The 10,434-nt window shown below is 43.3% G+C and overlaps 1 protein-coding gene across 1 annotated transcript in view; it reads left to right on the top strand.

Annotated features, from left to right (window-relative positions):
* The first annotated feature begins 769 nt into the window (after positions 1-769).
* TSHR (thyroid stimulating hormone receptor) overlaps positions 770-10,434 on the top strand; it is a 165,590-nt gene continuing 155,925 nt past the window's right edge. The window contains exons 1-2 of the mRNA XM_060166142.1: positions 770-1,003; positions 1,308-1,629. Coding sequence (XP_060022125.1) covers positions 1,460-1,629 — 170 coding nt within the window. The 5' untranslated portion in view covers positions 770-1,003; positions 1,308-1,459. The remainder of the gene's footprint in view (positions 1,004-1,307; positions 1,630-10,434) is intronic.

Below are 10,434 nucleotides of genomic sequence, written 5' to 3'. Positions count from 1 at the left end.
AATAGTATTCCATTGTATGGATGTATCACTCTTTGTTATCTATTACCTAGTGGAAGAACATTTGGGTGATTTCCAGGGATTAGGAACAAAGCCACTAAAAAAATTGAAATACACATATTTAAAGTGCACAGTCTGATGGATTTTGGCAAATGTATACATCCACTTATGTCCAGTCTAATCAAGATGTAGAACATTTCTATCAATATAACTGCCATGAGTTCTCTGCTGTCCTTTTCCAGTCAATCTCCCCTAACCATTATTCTGATTTCCTTCACCATAACTTCCTCCCGCCGTCCCAGAAGTTCATATAAATGGAACCATATAGCATGTAAGAAGATGCTATATGATGCCATATGCTCCTTTTACCCAAGAAGAATTAGTAAGCAATTGAAAGTTTTTGAGAGCGAAATTGGCACAATCTGATATTTATTTTAAATTATCTTCTTGGCTACTGTGTGAAGGATGATGAGTAGACAATAGTGTGCCCCTTAAGTATTCTTCTTCTTCCCATCTTCTGGGGGGATATATGGCTCGATAATATTCCTGGCCAGACCAGAATTTACAGGTCGACTTCAAGTACATAGAGCAAAGCTCGATTGAAGAGTTCCATTCAAGGCACTCGAACAGTTTCTGCCGTTCCCAGTTCTCCCGGCAGGTGGCGCCAGAGCCCAGTTCCTGGCCTGCCTCGCCGAGTCCGCGCGCGGCAGTGAGAGCCGGACGCCGCCGAACGCCGCCGAACGCCGCCAGACGGCTCCCCGCGGCGATTTCTGCGCTAGTGGCTGCGCGCCCCCAGAGGTCCGGGTTTGCGCTGAAGTTGGGGAGCCGTGAGGATCCCCCCGTGGGTGTCGCGCCCCGGCCTCGGCCGCACCTCGGGCTGGCATGCCACGTGTGCCCGCCTCCGACCCTCGGCAGAGGCGTCGTAGGCCAGGAAGAGCTGAAGTTCTGCGGCACCGGCGTCCGTCCCGGGACGGTCCTTTCCGCTGCAACTTTCTCTGGATAGAGGGTGCGTGCGGATGGATCCCGACAGGGAGCGCTTTGGAGAGGCTACCCACCCATGGGAAGAGGTGGCCCGTTGGGTTTAGAGCCAAGGAAAGGAGCGTGCGTGTAAACTAGGCTTTGGAGGGAAGTAATGGGAGGGGCGCGTGAGGCAGGTTGGAGGGCAGAGAGGACAGCCCGGACCGGCGCTGATTGTCAGGCAACAGACGGGAGTGGCATGGGGCAAGGGAAGTGAAGTACGTAAGCTTGTTTGGGTGGAGGGTTGCCTAGGGAAACGGAGCACTTGAGAGCCTCTTCTTTCCCCTCTCCAGCCTCCTCTTTGGTGCTGAAGTCACGACCCCATCGATTTCTCCTTCCTCCCACCCCTCCCGCTCTCCTTCAGCCTGAGGGAACCCGAGGCGCAGAGGGCTGAGAATGAGGCGATAGTGGAGGATGAAGACATAGCCTTGGAGCCCCGAGGACAATGAAACCGACGCCCCTGCTGCAGCTGGCTCTGCTTCTTGTCCTGCCCAGGAGCCTGAGGGGGAAAGGGTGTCCTTCTCCGCCCTGCAAATGCCACCAGGAGGACGACTTCAGAGTCACCTGCAAGGATATCCACCGCATCCCCAGCTTACCGCCCAGTACGCAGACCCTGTGAGTACCTGGGAGAGGAGAGGGGAGGACTCAGGAGCCAAAGTCGGCTGGAAAAGGTGGATGGAAGTGCACAAAAAGAGCTTGAGAGGGTTGTGTGTGCGTGTGTGTGTGTGCGCGCGCAATGAGTAAAAACTCCATCGACCAAACGTGGGATTGCTGACGCTCGAGTTACTCATAACACAGAAAAAGTTAACGAAAAAAGTTAACGAAATTTTAGTACAAGATGAAAAGTGAGAGTTGTTCTTTCTAAAGAGCTGCTGTTCTGCACTTTGCCTACTCCCAGCCCTGGCTGAATCTTAATTTTACTTAAGATGTAAATAAGATTAATAGCAACTCAAAAACGGATCCTTTTGATCTTATTTTGGGTGATGAAAATTGCAAAAAAAAAGGGGGGGGTTTCAACTTTTAATCTTTCTAGATGGGAAATTATCTTAGCAGGTCTCTTGGTTCATCAAACAGTTGACAAAAATTTAATCAGGGCTCTTTTAAAAACACAGTCGTCCCTCGGTATACATGGGGGATTGGTTCCAGGACCCCCGTGTACACTCAAATCAGAGGATGCTCAAGTATAGCATTTGCATATCACCTATGCACATCCTCCTGTATACTTTAGATCATCTCTAAATTACTTATAATACCTAATACAATGTAAATGCTATGTAAATAGTTGCCAGTGTGTGGCAAATCCAGGTTATGCTTTTTGGAACCTTCTGGAATTTTGTTCCCCCAAATATTTTCAATCCAGTGTTGGTTGAATCTGCAGATATGAAACCTGCCCAGATGGACGGTCAACTGAATATCCTTTATACTTTGTCTGGAATTCACTTTGTATGAAGTATCTGAGTTATTTACTCAAATGTGAGATACCCACTGATGTAGTGCATCCAAAAATCTCCTTTGGCTTTGGCATGGTAGAGGTATAAAGAGATGAAATTTCATAAAGTACATTTTTATCTGCGTGTTAAATGTTACCAGATTAGAAACTTGATGTTAAATGAGTTTTGTGTACATCTGTTCCTTAACAGATGTTGAAATCAACGATTGAAAGGATAATTGTAAACAAGGGAAGAAGGCTTTCTTGGGTGATTAGAAATAGAACAGTAGGAAAGAATAGTAAGACAATCTGGTTTTACTGTTTACTTAACTGGTTAAACCCAGTTAAGGTACAAAAGCTCAGGTTATTAAAGAAAATGTAAGTAAGTGAAAAGCAATGGTGAAGTTGTATTTAAGATTTCCTCAAGAATTCAGCTCATAGGGACGTTCAACAGTGGGTTATGAACGTTTTGGACACAGGTGTGTATTTCTATGCTGCGATATCTCAGTTTCTTATCTCACCTGGGTCAATTAGTGTAATAACATCCAGTGAATAACATTCATTCTCGGGCTTCCCTGGTGGTGCAGTGGTTAGAAATCCACCTGCCAATACAGGGGGCGTGGGTTCGAGCCCTGGTCTGGGAAGATCCCACATGCGGTGGAGCAACTAAGCCTGCGCACCACAGCTACTGAGCCTGCGCTCTAGAGCCTGCGAACCACAGCTACTGAAGCCCGCACGCTTAGAGCCCGTGCTCCACAACAAGAGAAGCCACCGCAGTGAGAAGCCCGCACACCAGAACGAAGAGCAGCCCCCGCTTGCCACAACTAGAGAAAGCCTGTGTGCAGCAACGAAGATCTCCATGCTGCCACTACAGAATAAAATACGTTCTTATCCTCTTGATTAAACCCCTGCATTGACTCCCCATGTCTCCCATGATAAAACTCTTTTGTACAACCTACAAGATCCTTTAAGACGTAGCCCAGTCTTTCAAACCTCATGGCTCCTACTCTGTCACACTTTTCACTCCTACTGAACAGAATTTCTGGCACTTTCCCCAAAGTTCTTTGCTCTCACAACTAACTGCCTGGGCCTTCCCTTCCACATTCTCTTCCCTCTGCCTAAAGCGACTTTTCCCTTTTCTTCTTCTGGCTGATGCCTACTCCAAGGTCCAGATTAGCTGTCAACTCCTTCAGGAAGCCCCTCCTGGTCCATGACCCCTAGGCTGGGTGAGCGACCTTCTCCACAACATTCTGTGCATTCACCCTGTCCTAGCCCTTACACACAGCTTTTCCGTAACTGGATATTTCTTTGAGTGCCTGTCTAAGCAGGAGGTGAGCTTCTCTAACACAGGGACCCTGTCATTCAACTCTGGAACTACTCTGATGCTCAAAAAAAAGCTTGTTAGGTGAATGAAAGAACAAACAAATATGCTGGTCTCAGATTGTCTGCTGTGTGTGGGGAGAAAGGAGGCCAGAGACATCACGACTTCAGAGACTTCTTTAAGGGGAGCAGAACTTCAAGAGTCATTGAAGAGAAATGTGGCTCTGGCAGTGGAAGGGAAGCTGGAATCATTCTGTGTATAGTTCCACCAAGTGATGAGACAGGTAGTGTCAGAGAAAGAGCAATGAAATCAGAGTCAGGATACACATCTCTTCCTCCCTCTCTCACTAACTGTGAAATTAGGTGAGATAATTTATGTGGCAGGACCCAAGTTTCCTTCAGGGTAAAAGGGAGGGTTCCATTAGGTTCTTTCTGATGCCTGTGATGCAATGAGAATAGTCTGAGGGAATCCACTGAATCACTGGATAAAGACAGGAGTGGGGAGAATCTGACCTTGAAAACAGTGGGAAGGTGGGGAGAGGGAGGGCAGGAGGGGAGCTGTTCTGAAGAATGAAGTTATCCTGAGATAGAGAAGAGAAAATTGATGAAAAGTATAGGTTAAAGAGCATGCTAATTTGAACAATGACCGCAGCCCTGGGCAAAAGTAGCAGAATGATTTTCAAATCTTTTGGGGGCAGTAGAACTCTTCTGTGAAAGGAAAGCTTATGAGAGAAGTCAAATATGTAAAGCTAACAATCATACTGTGCTTTTTCCTGTTCTCAGTACTTTATGCCAACTCACCCATTGAATCCTCACAAAATCAAATCTAGTAGACGATTTTATTACTCTCATTTTATAGATGAGAAAACTGAGGCACAACAGAAATGAAGCTATTTGCTCAATGTCACACAACTTGTAAGCGGTACTGCCAGGATGTGAAATACTGCAGAGCTGCACCCTGAGCCCCCTGCTTTCAGAGGAAAATGGGTCTCACCCTGCCAGCTCTTCTCCAGTATGGTCGTGAGGCTTTGGAGAAAAAAGTTTGAAAGCTAGTGATGTCCAATAAGCCACAGATAACCTTGGGGGCTATTGTCCCTAGAAATATGCAGTAACTCAGAAAATGGGAGGGTAAGAGGAAAATAAAACAAGGAAAGAAAGAAGGAGGGAAAGAAGAAATTGGGAGGGAGGATTGGGACAGAGGGAGGAAAAGAAAGACTACATCTATCGTACAAGGCCTTCCCTGCTGGAGCAAACCAGATCCTTGTCATTAAAAACCTGTTCTGAGTGGTAACCCCTATTCCAAATACAGATGCTGTTTAACCATTGCCTAGCTATTTTACAAATTACTATGGTGCAATTTTCCCTAACCCTTACCTTCTATCCACATAGTATGGTGCTGAAAGGTAAAGAGATTGCCTCTTTCTTCACCACCCATACACCTGTCACATGGGCTGGGTGGGAGTTATACTGTTTATGGCTCCCACTGAAACAGTGGTTCGGAATCTTTTCTTCCACTTCCCCCCCTCCAAATGGGCATGATACACTCTCTTTATAACAGTGGTTCTAACTAGGTGAGAAGTGAGGGAGAGCTGGTATCCCTACTCCCTGGTGGAACATTCTAGAATCTTTGATATACAGGTAGTCTGAAAAAATTGCTCCTTCCAGTTGAGAAGTACTGATTTAGGGGAACGTTAATGAAGCAAGAAGAATAAAATTTAAGTTTTCATGTATAATTATAGATCATATTACCTTAACACCAAGGATAACAAGATTGACCCATCACTCTCATTCAGAGAGTTGCCATTTGCTACTTCTGTGTATAAGAGACCATCCCTTCTCTGAGGAGATAGATGAGGTTAGACGGCTGTTCTGGATTTCTGTGGATTCTTCCTCAAGAAAGTGCTGCCTTACCTTGCCTTGTCCTTTTAACCCACCTGCTTTTAGTTTTATGATGGTGACAATCATTGCCTCCACCCCCTCCATCCCCCGCCTTCCAGAGTCTAGGGCTTCAGTGAAGTAGTGGTTTGTCCATCACCCACTTGTGTGCCTTCAGAAATGTTTCTGAAAGAGTTGTAGCTATTGTTTTCGGGTTCTGCATTTTGCTTCAGTTTTTAGTCATTTGCATTCTGTATCTGTGTCTCTAACTGATGGCCTGCCCTGGTGTCTTCTAAACTGAAGATGGTAACTCACCATCTTCAGGATTTTTGCCTTCTCTGTGTTCTACCCGTGCTATTATTTACTCAATATTTTTAGGTTGACTCACTTCTTCAACTAAAAGAAATCTGTTTAGAAGGCTTATATTGTGACTGTAAGTGGAAAATTAGCATGCCTTGCTCTAAATAGAAGGTAACTAGAAAACTAAATACAATTAAAACGTAAATGTAATTCTATTCTAGCTCAAGACTATTGTCTTTGAATGTTCTGAGCCTGAGGCTGCCTCCTCTTTGTTATAAAGGAAGTTTAATAAGTGTTCAAGAAATATCAAAGAGATATCAATCCACCAATCCTTGGTGGTGTCAGATAGACTGAAGGACGATGGAAAAGGGAATCACTTTCTCACTGTGTGATTCAATATTATTTAAAGCCATGTGGGCATTCCACCTAAAATAATCTCAAGTATCTCCAAATCACACCTGTTTTACACTTAGGGAAATGTGGATTCATTCTACATTTCACAATTACTTCAGTTACAATTAGTGGTCATAACCTGAATAACATTTGGCTTCAACCTAAAGGGAAGCCCTCTGCTTCATCACCCATATGCTGTCCAAACATGGACAAAAACTTTGTGTCTTATAAAGGCAGCTTCACTTCACACTTCCAGGCTCTGTGATTTATTCTCTGTTATTCTCTGTGAGTATGTGTGTGTGTATATCAGTCAAGGTTTTCATTGGTAAGTAACAGAAAACCCGCTGTGTCTAGATTAAGGAGAAAAGAAATATTTTGAAAGAATTACATATAATTTACAGAGTCATCATAGAACCAGGCTTTGAAAATAGGCCAAGGCCCACAGCAGGCAGGAAGTTGGAACCACCGCCAACCATCTGGTTGGAACAACTCCATGGACAATACCGTGATCACAGCCACAGAACATCTGTGGTGCTGGGCACCCAGTTGTATAGCTGCTGGACTATCTGTGTGCTGTCATAACTAATTTCTCAATTGTCACTGCCTCTTTGAATCACCAGCCAGAGAATGATATCCTATGTGAGAGCAACTGATTATCTGGTGTAGGTTACCTGCTGTGTCCTAGCTGCTGGGGGTAGGAAGAGGAAAGAGGTCTCCCTCTATCATTTTTGGTGTCAGCAGTAGGAGATGCAGAATAGTGTCCTTCTAATATTACACACAATGGGGAATTTCCCACCAAAGAGGGGCCATATGCCCTCCACATGGCTCATCACTTCTTTCATTCTACAAATGTTTATTAAGCACTGGCTATATTCCAGACACTGTGCTAAGCTCTGGATTTGGTGGAGAATGATGCCAACATGTCCCTGTCCTCAGGGATCTCACAGTCTAGTGTGGAAGCTGAATATTAATCCAATAATCCCATAAACATGTAATTAGAATTGTGTAAGTGTGCTGAGAGTATACTTGGTGGAAATGGGCAGCGGGGGGGGGGCTAACTTTGACTGGGGTTCAAAGAAGGCTTTGAGGTGTATCCTGAACCAGTAGAATTTGGGTATAAGCGTTTCATGGAGGGTGAGGAAGCATTGTTCCAGGAGATGGAACTGTTCGTTTGAAGAACTTTGGAGAATTCTAACTTAAATGCTGAAGGGTTTGATTAATTCACTTGGGACAAAGATATTGATGGGCAACAAAATATGTACTACATACTTTCTTCATAATACAATACAGGTCAAAGTGAATTCTGATGTCAGTGGGGGCAGCTTTTGTGTCCAAAGAAGGCTTTTGAGGGTAACTGGTTTTAAAGACAAATATTTGACTCATTAAAGTAATAAATGTAAAACCTAGGGGTTTTTTTTTGTTTTCCATGTATTTATTATTTTATTTGTAAATCTAATTGTAACAATTACTTTAAGGAAGAGTTTATAATTTAATAATATCTTAATAAGTACTTTAATAAAATAATAAGTAGTTTAAATGAATACAAATGTAATATATTTTCTTTTAAAGCATGTGAATATTTGACAAAACTTTCTAAATACTTGGAAAATTCTAGAAAGTCTATTAAATTAAATCTTATAAGTACCAGGAATCCTAAGTTTTTAGATATCCCAGTGCTCTTTATGGGGCAGGAGAATAAAGTGGTTAAGAGCATGCTCTCTGGAGTGAGGTCATCTGGGTTGAATGGCTTGCTGTACTGTTTCCTAGGTATGCTTTTGAGAATGTAGGAGAGAAAAAAATTTCCCCCTATTCTTCTAAGTTCTCGGCTGGGGCCTCTGTAACAGTAACAGATTAACAAAAGAAAAGCATACAAGTTTATTTAATATAAGTTTTACATGACATGACACAGAGCTTTCACAAGGAAATGAAGACCCCAAGAAGCTATTATACCTGAGCGTCTTTATGCTAGTTTTGATGAAGCATGGTGAGCCATGGAACAATATGACAAGACAAAAAAAGGTGTGAGCTAAGTGTAATAAAGGGGCAAACAGCAAAGTCTGTTCATTCAGATTCCTCTTGCCTTCCCTCTGTCTTTAGAGATAGGGATGGTCCTTCCCTCCGGGTATAGGGAGGACACCTCTCACAAGAGGGTGTTGTGACCTGCTTTGGGGGAAGGTCAGAAAGTCCTCCCTGCACATGCTGTTTCTCAAATTCCTTAAAATACTCAATATGCCAAAGTTCTGTATTTTGGGGTAGCCTGTCCTAAACCCCATCAGGAACATTGCCTGATTGTTCTGTGCCTCAGTTTCTTCATCTATAAAATAAGGATAAAAATAGTACCTGCCTCATTGGATTGCTGGGAGGTGTGAATGACCTAACACTGTTAAAGAATAATTTTCAAAGGCAGGTAAAATTATGACTCTCCTACAGCTATAAATTGAACACATTAAAGATTGTACTTAACTCATTGCAGCGTATTAGTTTCCTAAGACTGCCGTAACAGAGTATCACAAACTGAGGAGCTTACCATAACAGAAATGTATTGTCTCACGGTTCTGGAAGCTAAGTAAGAAATCAAGGTGTTAACATGGCTATGTTCCTCTGAAAGCTCTAGGGAAGAATCCTTCCTGCCTTTTCCAGCTTCTGATGGCCATGGGAATCCTTGGTGTTCCTTGGCTCGTAGCTGCAGGATGCCAATCTCTGTCTCTGTATTGATGTGGCCTTCTCTCTGTGTGTCTTTGTCTCTGTGTGTCCTTTCCTCATCTTATCACAATCCCAGTCATTGGATTTAGGGCTCACCCTACTCCAGGATGACCTCAGCTTAACTAATTATATCTACAAACACCCTATTTCCAAATAAGGTCACATACTCAGGTTCCAGGTGGACATGAGTTTTACGGGGACACTAGTCAACCCACAACAAGGAGAAAACTGGTAAGATGTTGCAATCAGCTTAAAGGAGAGCCCACAAAATCAGCACTTTTATAGATGTGGAATACCGAAGTGAACATGCTGATGGAGGCAAAACTAACTTCTTTCGTGTGGGGAAGAGTGGGCAGAGTCAACTGAAGCGCTCACAGGACAGAATTTGCGTGTCCGCAGACAAAATTGTTTCGCCTTGTTGTCAGTCATCTACAACCTACAGAGCTGTAAAGTAGCTCTTGTTGAATCAGACTCAATCTTGGAAGAATGTGCTCTAAATCAATGCATAGTTTTCCACTGAAGCATGATTTTGCCCCTACAATGTGTATAAATTGCTTAGAACGGTTACTGGCTCACGGTAGACATTTACAAGTAAACGCAGTAAAAAATAATTTTCTTTTCAACTTAACTCACAGGTTGAAATAAATTACTCAATCATTCATTTTAAATTGGAGTTGCAAGGGCAATCTATTAGATATTCCAACAGCCCAAGTTAAATAAGACAAAGACCGAACCTACCAAATATGTATTGACTATTCTTAAACTCAACACAAACATACTGATACTGTGGATCTGAGTTAGCCTCTCATTTCTATTCTTAATTGTAAAATTTCCCAGGCTAAAAGATGTCTATTCAGTAAGCAAGTTGGTCTTCCTCCTCTAACGAACTCTGGTTTTTAAGGAACCATCCACAGGCTTCCTAAGTTCCTTGTAATTAGGGTTGCCCTATCTGAAAGGAACCTTCTCTTGTACCTGTTGTCCAGGTGTAATTAATAGCATGCCTTTCATTCTCAAAGGTGTCCCAATTTTGAGGATAAATTACTAATAGAACATAAAGTCCAGGGGCCCGTAGGACATATGGGGACATTCTTAGCCTTGTTTATTGTCACCGTAACTGGGAGACAATAACTTAAAATGGGTTGGTCTCTCAATACCCCCTCAAAATCTGCAATCCCCACATAGTTAGGTAGCTAGCTTCCTTCACTGCTTCAGTTGATTTTGTGTTTCTTTGGCTCTCTTAAGATACTGAAAGTGTCTTCCCTTCTTGCTTACTGTAGGAGCCTCCGAACCTGTCCCGTCTTCCACCCCTGCCCTCCACAGTCTGTTCACACAGCAGCCAAAGAACTTTTAAAATGTAGGTCAGGTCATGTCCCTCCTCTACTCAGGAACTTCTAACAGGG

The sequence above is a fragment of the Lagenorhynchus albirostris genome, chromosome 1 (assembly GCF_949774975.1).
Source record: "Lagenorhynchus albirostris chromosome 1, mLagAlb1.1, whole genome shotgun sequence".
In the NCBI taxonomy this organism is placed as follows: Eukaryota; Metazoa; Chordata; class Mammalia; order Artiodactyla; family Delphinidae; genus Lagenorhynchus; species Lagenorhynchus albirostris.
This window is presented reverse-complemented; position numbering and strand designations above follow the sequence as displayed.